The 19,315-nt window shown below is 51.0% G+C and overlaps 2 protein-coding genes and 1 pseudogene across 6 annotated transcripts in view; 2 read left to right on the top strand and 1 right to left on the bottom strand.

The window, feature by feature from the left end:
- Nucleotides 1-19,315, bottom strand: part of LOC138771425 (B2 bradykinin receptor-like) — a 61,468-nt gene that overhangs the window by 38,455 nt on the left and 3,698 nt on the right. The window lies entirely within an intron of this gene.
- Nucleotides 1-19,315, top strand: part of STON2 (stonin 2) — a 48,784-nt gene that overhangs the window by 12,022 nt on the left and 17,447 nt on the right. Inside the window, exons 2-3 of one of the 4 annotated variants that reach the window (XM_069951104.1) lie at nt 1,716-1,925; nt 2,845-3,030. In XM_069951104.1, coding sequence (XP_069807205.1) covers nt 1,802-1,925; nt 2,845-3,030 — 310 coding nt within the window. In that variant the 5' untranslated portion in view covers nt 1,716-1,801. Of the gene's footprint in view, nt 1-1,715; nt 1,926-2,844; nt 3,031-11,778; nt 12,108-12,239; nt 12,336-12,686; nt 12,794-19,315 lie in introns of those variants that run through there. The other 3 variants (XM_069951106.1, XM_069951105.1, XM_069951108.1) reach the window with 3 other exon arrangements.
- LOC138771602 (U2 spliceosomal RNA) lies at nt 10,287-10,458 on the top strand (annotated as a pseudogene).

Raw genomic sequence — 19,315 nt, forward strand, 5'->3', positions numbered from 1 at the left:
ACTCTGAGGACACACAGGATGGCTACCTGGGGTCACTGAGGGACAGGACGGAACCTCCGCACCCAGACTGAAGCCCACATTTGGGGTGTGGGTGACAGGGGCTCGTAGTGTAATCAATAGGGTTATGTGTGATATGGTTACTGCATTTTTATTATTATTTGCATTAAGTTGGGTTCACACTACGTAAAAAACACGGCCGTATTTCACAACAACGGCTCTATTTGCACAAACGGTGATTATTTCCAAAATAACGGCCGTTGTTTGTGCAAATAGGGATGTTGTTATGAAATACGGACGTGTTTTTTATGTAGTGTGAACATAGCCATATGATGTATTTCTTTCTTTTTTTTGGATTATTTTGTCATTATTTTCCTTTTTTGGTTATACTTTTAGTCTCTGTGTGATAGATTACTTTTAAGATTCTTTAGATTACTTTTTTAGCTAGACAATTAGATTCAGAAATGTAAAAGAGTTGTCTAGTTTGTGTATAGAGTGGGATGGTGTGTTTGTGGTGGGGGATGCAGGGTAAGGTGTGTGTGTGTGTGTGTGTGGGGGGGGAGTATATTATTAAATAAGGTGGGTGGAGTATATTGTTATATAAGGTGGGTGGAGTCAGTAGCGGATTATAATAGGTCCGTTTTGGGCGGTAGCCCGGGGCCCTGAGCTCCTGGGGGCCCATGGCCTCCCAAACAGACTTATACTTTCAGGGGTTTATTGTCTCCTGGCTACAGTTCTGCCATGATTTACAAAAACTTTGCTGCTAATCAGGGAAAAACTGCAGCCAGGAGACAATTCAGTAACGTTAGAGAACATACCGAAGGACCTTAACATGTGACTATGATGTCATCACAGGTTCTTTACAGGCTGCATTATGGCGGAAAAAAAGACTAAATCTAGTGCTGCCATAGTTACTGTGGGGTGGGGAGCCCAAGCTTGGTCAACAGCCCGAGGCCTATGGTAAAGGTAATCCGCCCCTAGGTGGAGTATATTATGTAAGGTGGGTGGAGTATATCATTATATACGGTGGGTGGGGTATATTATTATATAAGGTGGGTGGAGTATATTATTATATAAGGTGGGTGGGGTATATTATGTAAGGTGGGTGGAGTATATCATTATATAGGGTGGGTGGGGTATATTATATAGGGTGGATGGGGTATATTATTATATAAGGTGGGTGGAGTATATTATTATATAAGGTGGTTGGGGTATATCATTATAAAGGGTGGGTGGGGTATATTATTATATAAGGTGGGTGGAGAATATTATTATATAAGGTGGGTGGGGTATATTATTATAAAGGGTGGGTGGGGTATATTATTATATAAGGTGGGTGGAGTATATCATGTAAGGTGGGTGGAGTATATCATTATATAGGGTGGGTGGGGTATATTATATAGGGTGGATGGGGTATATTATTATATAAGGTGGGTGGAGTATATTATTATATAAGGTGGGTGGGGTATATCATTATAAAGGGTGGGTGGGGTATATTATTATATAAGGTGGGTGGAGTATATTATTGTATAAGGTGGGTAGGGTATATTATATAATGGGGATCATCATCCCTATCATCACTCACATCATAATCATCACGACCATGATAATCACCTTACCCTATAATTATAATGGCTGATAACAGAGAACAATAGCCTTACTATCATCACCTCCATCATAATAATCGTCACAATCACTGTGTTGTGTCCACTGCACAGGACAAGTTACTGTGGAGGAATCCCGTCCACTACCCTCAGAATGTGAGAGTGTCCAGCAGGGAGCAGAGGGCCTAGGGGGCCCCAACATGACTACTGAATCAAGGCTGGACCCCGCAGATGTGGAGCCGTGTCCCCTGAGGTCCGAGGTCTTCTGCTGGGTTCAGTTTGATGAGAGCCCCCCGACCATCCCTCCTGCAGCATGGGACACAGGTAGTGATGCCCTCTAGTGGTCGTGTTGGGGAGCTGGATGAGGGTCCACAGCCCTTGTAGAGTCTTGGGCCAGCATGTGGCATCTAAGGGCCTGTATAGTGGGTAGGGGGCCGACATGTGGCATCTAAGGGCCTGTATAGTGGGTAGGGGGCCGGCATGTGGAGTCTGGGGGTCCTGTATAGTGGGTTGGGGGCTGCCATGTGGCATCTTGGGCCTGTATAGTGGGTTGGGGGCCGGCATGAGGCGTCTGGGGGGGCCAGTATATTGGGTTGAGGGCCGGCATGTGGCGTCTGGGGGGGCCAGTATATTGGGTTGAGGGCCGGCATGTGGCGTCTAGGGGGGCCAGTATATTGGGTTGAGGGCCGGCATGTGGCGTCTGGAGGGCCTGTATAGTGGGTTGGGGCCGGCATGTGGCATCTGGGGGGCCTGTATAGTGGCTTGGGGGCCGGCACGTGGCATCTGGGGGGCCTGTATAGTGGCTTGGGGGCTGGCATGTGGCGTCTGGGGGCCTGTATAGTGGGGTGGGGCCGGCATGTGGCATCTGGGGGCCTGTATAGTGAGTTGGGGGCCGGCACGTGGCATCTGGGGGGCCTGTATAGTGGGTTGGGGGCAGCATGTGGCGTCTGGGGGGCCTGTATAGTGGGTTGGGGGCAGCATGTGGTTTCTGGGGGCCTGTATAGTGGGTTGGGGGCAGCATGTGGTTTCTGGGGGCCTGTATATTGGGTTGGGGGTCCTGTATAGTGGGTGGGAAGCCTTTATAGTGGGTTTGGGGCCAGTCCTCTATATAAATGCCCAGGCCTGAGTATCTTGCCTCCTTTGCCCCCACCTTTTCAGTGACCACCCCCCAGCTTTCCCATGAGCAGCTGCCATTGCCTGCTGGTGTCTTCTGCCTATAAGTGACCGTTTATCCTTCTTTTAGCATCCAAGACATCGCCCTGGAGAGCCGTGGAGCGCAGTCCGTCCAGGCGGCCCCCATTACACTCCCACAGCAGCACAGAGGTCTATGAGGACAGCAGCACAAGCATCGAACCCTCATGCACAGACTGGTCGACCCCCCACCCTGACGATTCCACCAGTGAAAACGCCTCCGGGACAGGCTCCGCAGGTAACACCGCCATCGCCTCCCCCTAGGTTATACCTGACAGCGCTGGCTGACTGCAGGCTACTGTTCTCTGTTATCAGCCATCGCCTCCCCTATGTTATACCAACAGCGCTGACTGCAGGCTACTGCTCTCTGTTATCAGCCCTCACCTCCCCTATGTTATACCTGACATCGCTGACTGACTGCAGGCTACTGTCCTCTGTTATCAGCCATCCCCTCCCCCACATCTAAACTCACAGGCTGCTGCTGGTACTGTCTTCATAAATCTATTGTTCTCTGTTATCAGCCATCTCTCCCCCACATCGAAAGTTGAATACAATCAATTGTTCCCCGTTATCAGCCATTGTGTCTGTAGATGACGTATTGGCTGCCTTGTTCTCTGATCCATGATAGACAGCAGAGCTGTAACAGTGTGACAAGTGGAGCTATAGGACAGGATGGGGGGGGGGGCATCGGAGCTGCAGGACAGGATGGGGGGGGGGGGGCATCGGAGCTACAGGACAGCAGGGTGGGGGGCACCGGAGCTGCAGGACAGGATGGGGGGGCATCAGAGCTGCAGGACAGGAGGATGGGGGGCACCGGAGCTACAGGACAGGGTGGTGGGGGGCACCGGAGCTGCAGGACAGGAGGGGGGGGCATCAGAGCTGCAGGACAGGAGGGGGGGGGCATCGGAGCTACAGGACAGCAGGGGGGGGGGCACCGGAGCTGCAGGACAGCAGGGTGGGGGGCACCAGAGCTGCAGGACAGCAGGGTGGGGGGCACCAGAGCTGCAGGACAGCAGGGTGGGGGGCACCAGAGCTGCAGGACAGCAGGGTGGGGGGCACCAGAGCTGCAGGACAGCAGGGTGGGGGGCACCAGAGCTGCAGGACAGCAGGGTGGGGGGCACCAGAGCTGCAGGACAGCAGGGTGGGGGGCACCAGAGCTGCAGGACAGCAGGGTGGGGGGCACCAGAGCTGCAGGACAGCAGGGTGGGGGGCACCAGAGCTGCAGGACAGCAGGGTGGGGGGCACCAGAGCTGCAGGACAGCAGGGTGGGGGGCACCAGAGCTGCAGGACAGCAGGGTGGGGGGCACCAGAGCTGCAGGACAGCAGGGTGGGGGGCACCAGAGCTGCAGGACAGCAGGGTGGGGGGCACCAGAGCTGCAGGACAGCAGGGTGGGGGGCACCAGAGCTACAGGACAGGAGGGTGGGGGGCACCAGAGCTACAGGACAGGGTGGTGGGGGGCACCAGAGCTACAGGACAGGGTGGAGGGGGGCACCAGAGGTGCAGGACAGGAGGGTGGGGGGCACCAAAGCTGCAGGACAGGAGGGTGGGGGGGCATCGGAGCTGCAGGACAGGATGGGTGGGGGGCAACGGAGCTGCAGGACAGGGTGGGGGGGCATCAGAGCTGCAGGACAGGATGGGGGGGGGGCATCGGAGCTACAGGACAGCAGGGTGGGGGGCACCGGAGCTGCAGGACAGGATGGGGGGGCATCAGAGCTGCAGGACAGGAGGATGGGGGGCACCGGAGCTACAGGACAGGGTGGTGGGGGGCACCGGAGCTGCAGGACAGGAGGGGGGGGCATCAGAGCTGCAGGACAGGAGGATGGGGGGCACCGGAGCTACAGGACAGGGTGGTGGGGGCACCAGAGCTGCAGGACAGGAGGGTGGGGGGCACCAAAGCTGCAGGACAGGAGGGTGGGGGGGCATCGGAGCTGCAGGACAGGAGGATGGAGGGCAACGGAGCTGCAGGACAGGAGGATGGAGGGCAACGGAGCTGCAGGACAGGAGGGTGGGGGGCACCGGAGCAGCAGGACATGAGGGTGGGGGGCACCGGAGCTACAGGACAGGAGGGTGGGGGCACCGGAGCAGCAGGACAGGAGGATGGAGGGCACCGGAGCTACAGGACAGGAGGGTGGGGGGCACCGGAGCAGCAGGACAGGAGGGTGGGGGGCACCAGAGCTGGAGGGCTGTTAGTGTGATACAGGGGGAGCTGAGGGCAGGATGGGGGGCACCGGAGCTGGAGGGCTGTTAGTGTGATACAGGGGGAGCTGAGGGCAGGATGGGGGGCACCGGAGCTGGAGGGGCCCCATCAGCAATGTGCGGTGTCAGGGACTCTGATGACAATGAGCCCTGGCCTGCATCCTGCTGGAAGCCTCTGTGCCGCTGAGCATTGTGGGGCCCAGAACACATTGCTTTGTATTTGGGTATTGAAGGGAAAACAGCCGAAGTCTCTGAGAGATTTATTCTGTACAAAGCAATGAAGTTTGTGACCGCCGGCAGCTGTCCCGTGTCCTGCTGATTGTGTCATGTATGATGTGCACAGGGCTGAGCCGGGTCATGTATGATGTGCACAGGGCTGAGCCGGGTCCTGTATGACGTGTACGGGGCTGAGCCGGGTCATGTATGATGCGTGGGTGATTTGGGTTATGTATCGGGGCGATCTGAGTCATGTTTAGATCTATGTTATGTATTGGAGTCATGTTGGGTCATGTATGGGGGGGATCTGGGTCATGTACAGGAGTATGTTGGGTCATGTATTGGGTTTACCTGGGGTGAACAGGGCCATGTATCAGGGTGATCTGGGTCATATACTGGAGTACGTTGGGGCATGTATTGGGGTGATCTGGGTTATGTAGTGGAGTAGGTTGGGTCATGTATCGGGGTGATCTGGGTCATGTAGTGGAGTAGGTTGGGTCAGGTATCGGGGTGATCTGGGTCATGTAGTGGAGTACGTTGGGTCATGTATTGGGGTGATCTGGGTCACGTACTGGAGTAGGTTGGGTCATGTATCGGGGTGATCTGGGTCATGTACTGGAGTAGGTTGGGTCATGTATTGGGGTGATCTGGGTCATGTAGTAGAGTAGGTTAGGTCATGTATCGGGGTGATCTGGGTCATGTAGTGGAGTAGGTTGGGTCATGTATCAGGGTGATCTGGGTCACGTACTGGAGTAGGTTGGGTCATGTATCGGGGTGATCTGGGTCATGTAGTGGAGTAGGTTGGGTCGTGTATCGGGGTGATCTGGGTCATGTAGTAGAGTAGGTTAGGTCATGTATCAGGGTGATCTGGGTCATGTAGTGGAGTAGGTTGGGTCGTGTATGGGGGTGATCTGGGTCATGTAGTGGAGTAGGTTGGGTCAGGTATCGGGGTGTTCTGAGTCATGCAGTGGGTAGGTCATGTATTGGTGTGATCTGGGTGAGTCAGGTGACATGTCGGAGTGCGCAGAGTCACGTGTGTTGTGACTACAGATGTGTGCGGTGTGTAGTGCAGCTGGCAGCAGGAATGTAAGGGACAGGTGTGAGGGGGGAGAGCAGCCGCCTGCAGTGTAAATAAGTGCAGACAAGTGACTGGGGAGGGGCTGGAGGTGGGGGGGGCTGCTTTATCTTACGGGGGAGGGGGGGGTCTTACTTCTTTAATAGTGTGTAGACCTGTGACGGTTGTTGTCTCTGCCACATCAGACACAGGACAGGCTGACCGGACACCATGAGGCTGCTCCCAGGTAATAACATCCACCATCAATACGTGTGTGTGTGTGTGGGGGGGGGGGGGGGGGTGTATCACTGTGCACTAATAAAAGTGGGGAGTAAAAGTTTATATACAACTCATATAAACGGACATGGTCAGCGACAGTGCATGAGAAATGTATGTCAGCTCCTCAGAGGCCGAGGTTGTAGAGGTCCAGATGGCATCTACCCTGGAGATCACTGCCACCCTGATGGGTCAGTATTACCAGGAGATGTATCCCATTTGGTAGGTAAGGATAGTGACATGATGGAAACCTTTATATATGTTACAGGAGGAAGAAGGGAAAGGAGGGACATGATGGAAACCTTTATATATGTTACAGGAGGAAGCAGGGAACGGGAGGACATGATGGAAACCTTTATATATGTTACAGGAGGGAAGAAGGGAAAGGGGTACATGATGGAAACCTTTATATATGTTACAGGAGGGAAGAAGGGAAAGGAGGGACATGATGGAAACCTTTATATATGTTACCGGAGGAAGAAGGGAAAGGAGGGACATGATGGAAACCTTTATATATGTTACAGGAGGAAGAAGGGAAAGGGGGGACATGATGGAAACCTTTATATATGTTACAGGAGGAAGAAGGGAAAGGGAGGACATGATGGAAACCTTTAAATATGTTACAGGAGGAAGAAGGGAAAGGGAGGACATGATGGAAACCTTTATATATGTTACAGGAGGAAGAAGGGAAAGGGGGGACATGATGGAAACCTTTATATATGTTACAGGAGGAAGAAGGGAAAGAGAGGAGATGATGGAAACCTTTATATATGTTACAGGAGGAAGAAGGGAAAGAGAGGACATGATGGAAACCTTTATATATGTTACAGGAGGAAGAAGGGAAAGGAGGACATGATGGAAACCTTTATATATGTTACAGGAGGGAAGAAGGGAAAGGGGGGACATGATGGAAACCTTTATATATGTTACCAGAGGAAGAAAGGAAAGGAGGGACATGATGGAAACCTTTATATATGTTACAGGAGGAAGAAGGGAAAGGGGGGACATGATGGAAACCTTTATATATGTTACAGGAGGAAGAAGGGAAAGGGGGGACATGATGGAAACCTTTATACAGTGAGTCCAGGAAGTATTTGATCCCTTGCTGATTTTCTTTGTTTGCCCACTAAGACATGATCATTCTATACTTTTATTGGTAGATGTATTCTTACATGGAGAGACAGAATATTAAAAAGAAAATCCAGAAAATAAATCTAAGGAATATATATTAATTGATTTGTATTTCATGGAGTGAAATAAGTATTTGATCCCTTAGTATTCATTAGCAGTTCTGGCTTTTACAGACCAGTTAGACACTCCCAATCAACTTGTTACCTGACCTGAAGCCGCCTGTTCTCACTAATCACTTGTGTGAAAAACAACTGTCCACAGAATCAGACAGATCACACAGATTTCCAGTCTCCAACATGGGTAAAACCAAAGAGCTGTCACAGGACCTCAGAGTCAGAATTGTTGACCTTCACAAAGCTGGAATGGGCTACAAAAAGATTAGTAAGGTGTTGGATGTGAAAGTAACAACTATTGGTGCAATTATCAGAAAGTTTAAAGAGTATAACATGACAATCAACAGACCTCGGCCCGGTGCTCCAAAGAAGATTTCGCCTCGTGGGGTGGCAATGATGCTGAGAACAGTCAGAAATCGTCCTGCAACCACTCGGCAGGAGTTAGCAAATGACCTGAAGGCAGCTGGGACCACAGTTTGCAAGGAAACAATTGGCAACACTTTGCGCAACAATGGATTCACATCCTGCAGTGCCCGAAAGGTACCCCTGCTAAATAGAGCACATGTGGAGGCGCGCCTCAAGTATGCCAATTATCATTTGAAAGATGAACCAAGTTATTGGGAGAAGGTTTTGTGGTCAGATGAGACCAAAATTGAACTTTTTGGCCTCAACTCCACCCGCCATGTGTGGAGGAAGAAAAATGCTGCCTATGACCCCAAGAACACTGTGCCCACCGTCAAGCATGGAGGTGGAAGCATAATGTTTTGGGGGTGTTTCTCTGCCAAGGGTACATGGCTACTTCACCGCATCACTGGGAAGATGGATGGAGCCATGTACCGCACAATCCTGAGGGACAACCTCCTCCCCTCTACCAGGGTTCTGAAAATGGGCCGTGGTTGGGTCTTCCAACATGATAACGACCCTAAACATACAGCAAAGGCAACAAAGGATTGGCTCAAGAAAAATCACATTAAGGTCATGGAGTGGCCCAGCCAGTCGCCAGACCTCAATCCGATGGAAAATCTATGGAGGGAGCTGAGGGTCAGAGTTGCCAAGCGACAGCCCACCAACCTTCAGGATTTAGAGAGAATCTGCAAAGAAGAGTGGGCCAAGATTCCCCCTGGTGTGTGCGCTAAACTTGTGGTGAACTACAACAAACCTCTCACCGCTGTGCTTGCAAACAAAAGCTTTGCCACTAAGTATTGAGTGTGTTTGGCAAGAGGGATCAAATACTTATTTTCCTCATTGAAATACAAATTAATTAAAATATATTCTTTAAAATTATATTCTGGATTTTTTTCTTGATATTCTGTCTCTCCATGTAAGAATATATCTACCATTAAAAGTGGTGAAGGATAGTGTCTTTATTAGTGGGCAAACAAAGAAAATCAACAAGGGATCAAATACTTCTTGGACTCACTGTATATGTTACAGGAGGAAGAAGGGAAAGGGGGGACATGATGGAAACCTTTATATATGTTACAGGAGGAAGATGGGAAAGAAGGGACATGATGGAAACCTTTATATATGTTACAGGAGGAAGAAGGGAAAGGGGAGGACATCATGGAAACCTTTATATATGTTACAGGAGGAAGAAGAGAAAGGGGGGGGGATGAAGGAAACCTTTATATATGTTACAGGAGGAAGAAGGGAAAGGGGGGACATGATGGAAACCTTTATATACAGGAGGAAGAAGGAAAAGGGAGGACATGATGGAAACCTTTATATATGTTACAGGAGGAAGAAGGGAAAGGGAGGACATGATGGAAACCTTTATATATGTTACAGGGGGAAGAAGGGAAAGGGGGTACATGATGGAAACCTTTATATACAGGAGGAAGAAGGAAAAGGGAGGACATCATGGAAACCTTTATATATGTTACAGGAGGAAGAAGGGAAAGGGAGGACATGATGGAAACCTTTATATATGTTACAGGGGGAAGAAGGGAAAGGGGGACATGATGGAAACCTTTATATATGTTATAGGAGGGAAGAAGGGAAAGGGAGGACATGATGGAAACCTTTATATATGTTACAGGGGGAAGAAGGGAAAGGGGGACATGATGGAAACCTTTATATATGTTATAGGAGGGAAGAAGGGAAAAGGAGGATATAATGGGAAACTTTATATATGTTATAGGAGGGAAGAAGGGAAAGGCAGGATATAATGGAAACCTTTATATATGTTACAGGAGGAAGAAGGGAAAGGGGAGGACATCATGGAAACCTTTATATATGTTACAGGAGGAAGAAGGGAAAGGGGAGGACATCATGGAAACCTTTATATATGTTACAGGAGGAAGAAGGGAAAGGGGAGGACATCATGGAAACCTTTATATATGTTACAGGAGGAAGAAGGGAAAGGAGGACATGATGGAAACCTTTATATATGTTACAGGGGGAAGAAGGGAAAGGGGGACATGATGGAAACCTTTATATATGTTACAGGAGGAAGAAGGGAAATGTAGATAGAATATATATGTATGTGTGATAGAAATATAGTAAGTGCAGCTTATAATATAGTACCGGATATCTGTTGTCAGTTTAATATCTGATACGTCTCCTATCTGGGGACTGTATATTTAATGGAGTTATACAGGGAGATGGAGGGAGAGCCGGCTGTGTCCTCTCCAGGCACTGACCTGGTATTGCAGAGCTTCCAGGTTCAGTGCACAAAAAAAAAATGTAAAAAAAATCTAGTTTGCATGTGGGGGATAATACAGCGGAGTGTTTGGGGAGTATGGGGCTGGAGCGGCCAACACGTTTATGGACTCTTGGACTTGTATATATTATACAGTTATATTGTTGTAATGTTTTATACTCGAATAAAAGAAGGACATGATGTAACTCAGGATCAATACAGGATCAGTAATGTATGTACACAGTGACCCCACCAGCAGAATAGTGAGTGCAGCTCTGGGGTATAATACAGGATGTAACTCAGGATCAGTAATGTAATGTATGTACACAGTGACCCCACCAGCAGAATAGTGAGTGCAGCTCTGGGGTATAATACAGGATGTAACTCAGGATCAGTACAGTATGTACAGAGTGAGGGACACACAGGGGTGAGGTGAGGGGGCTTTATGATGACATTAGATGAGATGTACGTGGTCTCATGAGGTGGAGGTAGATGTGGAGCTCGCGCCTCCCCCGCTGTGCATGTCTGGTTACAGATACAGTCTCCTCATGTAGAGAACAATAGTCAGATCTGCAGGCAGAGACTTGCAGGTTCCATTTGTGCAGACACTAGAACATGAGATCAGACCCCAGAGCAGACGAGACAGGCCGGGACATGACCGCGCTCAGCCGCTGGCGCTGTGTGATGGGAGGCTGGTCCAGGTGTCCTGGGGGGCGCTCCACATTGATCTTTAGGGCAGATATTCATAGGCGTTCATCATCCTATAGTACCTCCATGACATTACAGTCAGTATTAGGTAGAGTGTGTCAGTCTTCACTGCAGTCCTGACATTGTATTCATGAAAAAGAGGCATGTAGTGTACAGGATGGGGGTCTCCTAGCTGACAGTGAGCTGCAGTACATGGATTTGTGGGGGACACATCCGTATAACATGGGTTTCCCAGGACTAGTTGAGCATGCACGCTCCGATCCTGAATAGATGTGGCTACTTCCATTTTTTCTGGGCTACATCTTATGTTTGCATGTGAGCTTACACTCCACCATCAGCCCAGTTAGTTCCATCAGTGTCCTGGGCTCTTTACTGGCCTCTTCCAGGAGTCTCCTTGCTTCTATATAAGACCCGCCACCAGCCCCGGGACCACCACCATGTATAAGACTCCTCCTACGCGGCCTGCAAGCCCCGCTGCGACCACCATCTCTTCCTCCCCGACTCCTGGGCTCTTTACCGCCCCCTGGTGAGTCAGGTGTTTGCTTGAGGCGGCTCCTTGGGTGACTTTTGCCCCCGCAGCTTTCCTGGTCACTGTTTGCACTTGGGGTGTGACATATCCAGATCGCAGCTCCTGCAGCCATTGCTTCTCGTCTTCGCCTTGTTTACTTCTCCAGTTACTATCACATTTATCAGACGTCTTTCACTTCATGGCGGAGAACACCTTGGAGGAAGGCTACGGCTAAAATCCAGCGCTGCTGGGCCCAAGAGCTTACACTCTACAGAGAGGTCTGGGCAGAGCCTCCTGTTGTTCTTCACTCCCTCTCATTATTGTCTTCAGTCTGTGCCCTACCCACACTCACATGAAAGGGAATGAATCCTCCCCTGAATGACGGCTCCTTGCTCAAGCATGCACAGTGCATACCTCACCCCACACACACACAGCTCTGCACAGCGCAGACCAGGCTCTGCGGGGCTCAGGGTAAGTGCAGCGCCTTCTTGCCTAGTACAGGGGGTAGTTGTGTGATGGGCTGGATGAGGTGTGGACAGTGATGTGGTCCGGGGATGGAGAAGTTCTGGAGAAGTTTGGAGCTCAGGTGAGTGCGGCTCGGGGTCACCATTAACTGTTTGCAGCCCAGCCCAGAGCTCACCGGGTGGAACGAGAGGTGAATGGAGTTTCATCAGTCCGTGGATCGTCCAGATTCATCAGGTGAACAGAGTTAACGTTTGTGATTTGTTGTTGGGAGAATTATGGAGTAACCCTTGAAGGGGTTTGTCATTGGGTTGTATGAAGTGGATGTGGTGGAGCCGTGAACTTTACATGGTCCTGAGATCACATCTCTGTGCGGCAGCATTAGATCGCTAGCTCCTTGGGACCAGTGTTTATTTTTGTTCTATAGACTCGGCAGCATATGTTGTGTGCAGAGATACAAAGCGATGAGCCGCCATCTGCTCCCAGCATCCCACGCTGATCCGACAGCAGGCAGCAATGTAAATTATATCTCGATTGTAAGCTCTTCAGACAAATCTCCTATGCTGAAAGCGGATCTCTCTGTCACAGGAATCAGCGGAGTCTTATACAATCAAAAAGTGTTACTTACATAGCGCCAACACATTCTGTAGTGATGTACGACGGCATGACCAGAAGTGTTATGCATCCTAAGATATGTGAGTAATTGTCACTGCTGCGGGGTAAATCTAACTAGGGTAAATATTACTGCTGCAGATAAAGGTCACTGCTGCGGGGTAATTGTCGCTGCTGCAGGGTATATCTAACTACAGGTAAATAATCGCTGCGGGGTAAATCTCACTATGGGTAAATCATCGCTACTACAGGGTTGTTAACTGTTGCTGCTGTGGGGGTGACTGTTGCTGCTGTGGGGGTGACTGTTGCTGCTGTGGGGGTGACTTAGCTTCTGAGAGGTTTATCTGGATGCTTCACGGTAAAAGTTGCTGCTGCAATGTAAATCTCAAAGTGTTGCTGCTGTGGGGAAAACATAGGTGCTTTGGGGTAATTTCCGTTTTCTGGTTGCTCCAAGGTAATAGTTGCTGCTGCGGGGTAAATCGCACTGCAGGTAAATGTCGCTGCTTCAGGGTAAATTTCCCCTCGGGTGCCCTTCTCCCTAGATGATGCCGGGCCGTCTTCTAATGGATGGGAGGTTTTGGCTCGGGCTGAATCGGCCATTGTACGGCCGGCTGGGGGCAGCGGATGGACTGACTCATGTAGCTGCTGGGCTCCTGGGCCGCACACTCAGCTCTGCCGGCCTCACTGTCACATTGTGGTCTCTGCGCCAAGTCGCCTCTCACCAGAAAAACCTGTTCTGTCACTTGTGAAAAGAATTTAAAGTGGAAGCAACACTGAATGTAAGACGCTGCCCGGAGCCATGCGCCGATCCGGAGAAATCGCGCAATACAGCGAATATGTGGAAAATGTTCAAAGTGCAGTCGCGTAACCAATCAGAATCACTGCCTCAATCCAGAAGAGCAGTAACCAGAGATCTTCCACTCACTGGTCAGGACACAGACCCGTAAAAGGTTCCACTGGACTGTGGAGAGCTGAGTGACAACCACAATGACTGCCGTCTAATCCCACTCAGCTAGTCAAAACTCATGAATATCTAAGTAAATAGGCTCTAGACCAACCTCTCAGGGTCTGAGGAAGACGCATGACAGGCCTCATAAGAGTATTGGCGACCATATTGGTTGCCACCCAGCTTTAACAGGCCAGACTGGAGCAGTCTCATAATGTGAGGTTTTGTTCTCTGGCTCCTCATTCCCTCATCTTGTGCTCCGCTGTCATTGTTGGCGGCTGTCATTGGCCTGTCTCTTCACTTATAAAGGAGCCAGATCCCTGCGGCGGGTTGTGGGGTGCGGCAGCACAGGGGATGGGGGCAGCCATGTGTGCTGGGAGGTTTATTCTGCAGTAAGATTCCAGATCCGTGATGGTGAGTGCCACGTTGTTGCAGGGCTGTGATGTCGAGGAGCCGAGGCTTTAATGCCGAGGAGCCAGGGCTGCGATGCCAGGGAGCCAGGGCTGTGATGCCAGGGAGCCAGGGCTGTGATGCCAGGGAGCCGAGGCTTTAATGCCGAGGAGCCAGGGCTGTGATGCCAGGGAGCCAGGGCTGTGATGCCAGGGAGCCAGGGCTGTGATGCCAGGGAGCCAGGGCTGTGATGCCAGGGAGCCGAGGCTTTAATGCCGAGGAGCCAGGGCCATGGAGCCGCGGTTGTGATGCTAAGTAGCCAGGGAACTGGGGCTGAGGAGCCAAGGAGCCAGGGCTGTGATGCTGAGGAGCCAGGGCGCCGGGCTGTGATACTATAGTGACAGATCTTCTGCTTTTCATCTTCTGGAGATTTCCTGCTCTGATACTGAGGATTTATCTCAGTACTAAGTAAACATGAGCAGTGTCTGGTGGGTACACAGGCCTCTGTGTATAACAGGGGGTACACAGGCCTCTGTGTATAACAGGGGGTACACAGGCCTCTGTGTATAACAGGGGGTACACTGGCAATGGAAATTCGGGGATTATCTGCTGATGTAAACACAGCTAACAGTCACGGACAACGAGAAATAAATCGTTAATCGTGGTCTTACAATCGTTGCTGGTCGTTCGCTGATCTTTTGCAGATCAGTTCGTGTTGGTTGGCCTTAAAGAAATTAAGATCTGTTGAACGATATTAAAATGATCAAAATAACTAATTTATCTAAAGATTTATCTCGTTGTGTAAAAGACAATCAAACCACAAACTATCTTCAAACAATTGTTTAAGCAATTTACCCATGTAAAAGGACCATTAGTTTTTCGAGAAGAAGCTCCTCCTACTCTGCCCTCATTACCTGGATTAACTGCACCTGTTTAATCTCGTTACCTGTATAATAATCACCTGTATAATAATCACCTGTCCACACACTCATCACACTCCAACCTCCCCACCATGGCAAAGACCAAAGAGCTGTCTAAGGACACCAAAAACAAAATTGTAGACCTGCACAAGGTTGGAATGGGCTACAGGACAATAGGCAGCAGCTTGGTGAGAATGCAACAACTGTTGGCGCAATTATTAGAGAATAAAGGAAGCACACAATGACTGTCAATCTTCCTCAGTCCGGGGCTTCATGCAGGATCTCGCCTTGTGGAGTAAGGATGATTCTGAAAAAGGTCAGGAATCAGCCCAGAACTACACGGGAGAACCCGGTCACTGAACTGAACAGAGCTGTAATGTTTTATACATTCTGTCTCTCACAGGTAAAGTGTACCAACTATGAATATCACACACCTCCCGATTCTGTGTAGGTGATCGGCAGCAGATCAGATACTTTTTCCCCTGGTGTAACAGGGAGTATACAGGCATATATAACAGGGTCTTTAGAGGCCTCTTTATGTAATGGGTATATAGGACTCACACAGGTTTCTCAGCACAGCTTCTAATGGCCTCCTCAGCAAAGCACAGCACAGGCTTGTCATCACAGCTTCTCACAGCCTCCTGAGCACAGCACAGGCTCCTCAGCACAGCACAGGCTCCTCAGCACAGCACAGGCTCCTCAGCACAGCACAGCACAGCCTCCTGAGTACAGCACAACGCAGCCTCCTCAGCACAGCACAGCACAGCTTCTTACAGCTCCCACAGCACAGCACAGCTTTTCACAGCTTCCTCAGTACAGCACAGCCTCCTGAGTACAGCACAGCTTCTTACAGCTCCCACAGCACAGCACAGCCTCCTCAGCACAGCACAGCTTCTCACAGCCTCCTGAGTACAGCACAGCTTCTTACAGCTCCCTCAGCACAGATTCTCACAGCTCCCACAGCACAGCACAGCCTCCTCAGCACAGCACAGCTTCTCACAGCCTCCTGAGTACAGCACAGCTTCTTACAGCTCCCTCAGCACAGATTCTCACAGCTTCCTGAGTACAGCACAGCCTCCTGAGTACAGCACAGCTTCTCACAGCTTCCTCAGTACAGCACAGCCTCCTGAGTACAGCACAGCTTCTTACAGCTCCCTCAGCACAGCACAGCCTCCTCAGCACAGCACAGCTTCTCACAGCCTCCTGAGTACAGCACAGCTTCTTACAGCTCCCTCAGCACAGATTCTCACAGCTTCCTCAGTACAGCACAGCCTCCTGAGTACAGCACAGCTTCTCACAGCTTCCTCAGTACAGCACAGCCTCCTGAGTACAGCACAGCTTCTTACAGCTCCCACAGCACAGCACAGCCTCCTCAGCACAGCACAGCTTCTCACAGCTTCCTCAGCACAGCTTTTCGTCACACACCAGGATTAAAGTCCTTTTACAAGGCCCGATACCAGTGAGATCAGCACTTGTTTGCATTACCTCCACAAGGCACGGTTAATTGTGTGGCCGGGCTGCACGAATCATCACTGTATCGTTCGTGCAGCCATTCAGATATATTGCTGTAGGTCACATGTCCTTTTACACAAGGAGATGTGGGGCCGACAGCGATAAATTTTTACCGCCCACACAAAAGATGTGATCAGCCAAGGATCAGGCATTTTGTCTGCTCATCACTGACACTTTTCCCCAGGCCAAAGAAGCGTTTCTACCAAAACTTGTCGATAAAAAAACGGGGCTTAAAGGGTTTATCCAGCGCTACAAAAACATGGCCACTTTTCCCCCTACTGTTGTCTCCACTTCAGGTGCGGTTTGCAATTAAGCTCCATTTACTTCAATGGAACTGAGTTTCTAAACCCCACCCAATCTGGAGACAACAGTAGGGGGAAAGTGGCCATGTTTTTGTAGCGTTGGATAACCCCTTTAACACACTGGGTGGGAACCCATATAGGAGTATAGAGACTTGCACACATAGACCGTCTATGGGCAGCATGGTGCAGCAAGGCTATGTTACACCTCACATCTCATTAGTAGCCCATGTTGGGGTATACGTCAGCAGCACGATATGCCCACATATACTGTCGTGTATCCGTGCAGGGTCATACAGCCAGAGCCGTTCAGATACTGTTTTGTGTCCTGCCCTATAGAACATAATGGTCTGCCCGTCCGTGGCCGGTGCCGCAGGTCACCACCCCTCCCACGGATGGCACCATGGAGCTGCCCGCTTCATATGGACATTTACCCCGAATGTCGTCACTGGGTTTGTCCAGTTGTTATAGCTAAGAATTCTTGGCGCCCTTATTACTGATGACATCACAGGCTTCCTGGTGATGTCATCAGATGGGTGAGGATGTTTGCAGCTGTGTTTCCCTCGCAGGGACCATTAAAATCCTTCAAATGAATCTTGTCCTCGGCCAAAGGGAGGGGACGCTGTTAACCCCGCGCTGCCGGATATTAATGATCCTATCTTCTTGCTGTCATCATATTAAATCAGAGTCAGTGAAGCTGAATGTCACATCGTGAGGCAGGAGAGCTCGGCGCCATTCTCCAGGTGAGCGCCATTCTTACCATGCTGTAGGTCGCTGTTCACACAGGGCAGTCCACTCCCTTAGTATTGGACGTGGAGTGCAGTGCATTAGCGCCTCCCTTACACTTTCTTCTGGGGACACTTGTTAGAGCGGGGGTCTCTGGCAGCGGCCCCGCCCCCTGTGCCCGCTCCCTGCCTCCCCATCTGGGTGTGTGGCGCAGTTTCCCAGGCTCCTCCACAGAACGGCAGATTCCCGCTCGGCTGCCATAGTAACAGGTGTCAGGATTGTGCCGTGTGATTCTTTGTATCTGTTGTATCAGGGATCCCGGAGGTGGGGGCTGGGCGGGGGATTACAGGACAGGACCCTCCATGCAGCCCCTGAGGGTGGGGACTGTCCCCCTGCCCCCCACACACTGTGTTAACCCTTTCCTCTTCTTCTAGCAGGTGTACCGTTCCATCCATGCAGGGTGGGGGGCACATAATGGGGGTGGGGGTCCGCAGCACAGAATTATACTTTGGATATCAGGTTTTACTGCCTTCTCTTTTTATCTGTTCTGAAAAGTCTGTGAGTCAGTGGGGTCCGGTGCGTTACCGATGTGTAGGTGTGAACCCGGCCAACGGATGGGGGTAATATGTCCGGCATTACAGGTGTCTGTTATCTCTGTATAACACACAGGGGGGGAGGGGGGCTGTCATCTCTGTATAACACACAGGGGGGGCTGTCATCTCTGTATAACGCACAGGGGGGGGCTGTCATCTCTGTATAATACACAGGGGGGGGAGGGGGGCTGTCATCTCTGTATAACGCACAGGGGGGGGGGGCTGTCATCTCTGTATAACACACAGGGGGGGGGCTGTCATCTCTGTATAACACACAGGGGGGGGGCTGTCATCTCTGTATAACACACAGGGGGGGCTGTCATCTCTGTATAACGCACAGGGGGGGGCTGTCATCTCTGTATAACGCACAGGGGGGGCTGTCATCTCTGTATAACGCACAGGGGGGGCTGTCATCTCTGTATAACGCACAGGGGGGGCTGTCATCTCTGTATAACACACAGGGGGGGGCTGTCATCTCTGTATAACACACAGGGGGGGGCTGTCATCTCTGTATAACACACAGGGGGGGGGGGCTGTCATCTCTGTATAATACACAGGGGGGGGGAGGGGGGCTGTCATCTCTGTATAACGCACAGGGGGGGGGGGGCTGTCATCTCTGTATAACACACAGGGGGGGGGCTGTCATCTCTGTATAACACACAGGGGGGGGGCTGTCATCTCTGTATAACACACAGGGGGGGGGCTGTCATCTCTGTATAACACACAGGGGGGGGGCTGTCATCTCTGTATAACACACAGGGGGGGGGGGGCTGTCATCTCTGTATAACACACAGGGGGGGGGGGCTGTCATCTCTGTATAACACACAGGGGGGGGGGGCTGTCATCTCTGTATAACGCACAGGGGGGGCTGTCATCTCTGTATAACGCACAGGGGGGGCTGTCATCTCTGTATAACGCACAGGGGGGGGGGCTGTCATCTCTGTATAACGCACAGGGGGGGCTGTCATCTCTGTATAACGCACAGGGGGGGCTGTCATCTCTGTATAACGCACAGGGGGGGCTGTCATCTCTGTATAACGCACAGGGGGGGCTGTCATCTCTGTATAACGCACAGGGGGGGCTGTCATCTCTGTATAACGCACAGGGGGGGCTGTCATCTCTGTATAACGCACAGGGGGGGCTGTCATCTCTGTATAACGCACAGGGGGGGCTGTCATCTCTGTATAACGCACAGGGGGGGCTGTCATCTCTGTATAAC

This window comes from Dendropsophus ebraccatus, chromosome 13, assembly GCF_027789765.1.
Source record: "Dendropsophus ebraccatus isolate aDenEbr1 chromosome 13, aDenEbr1.pat, whole genome shotgun sequence".
NCBI classification, from domain to species: Eukaryota; Metazoa; Chordata; class Amphibia; order Anura; family Hylidae; genus Dendropsophus; species Dendropsophus ebraccatus.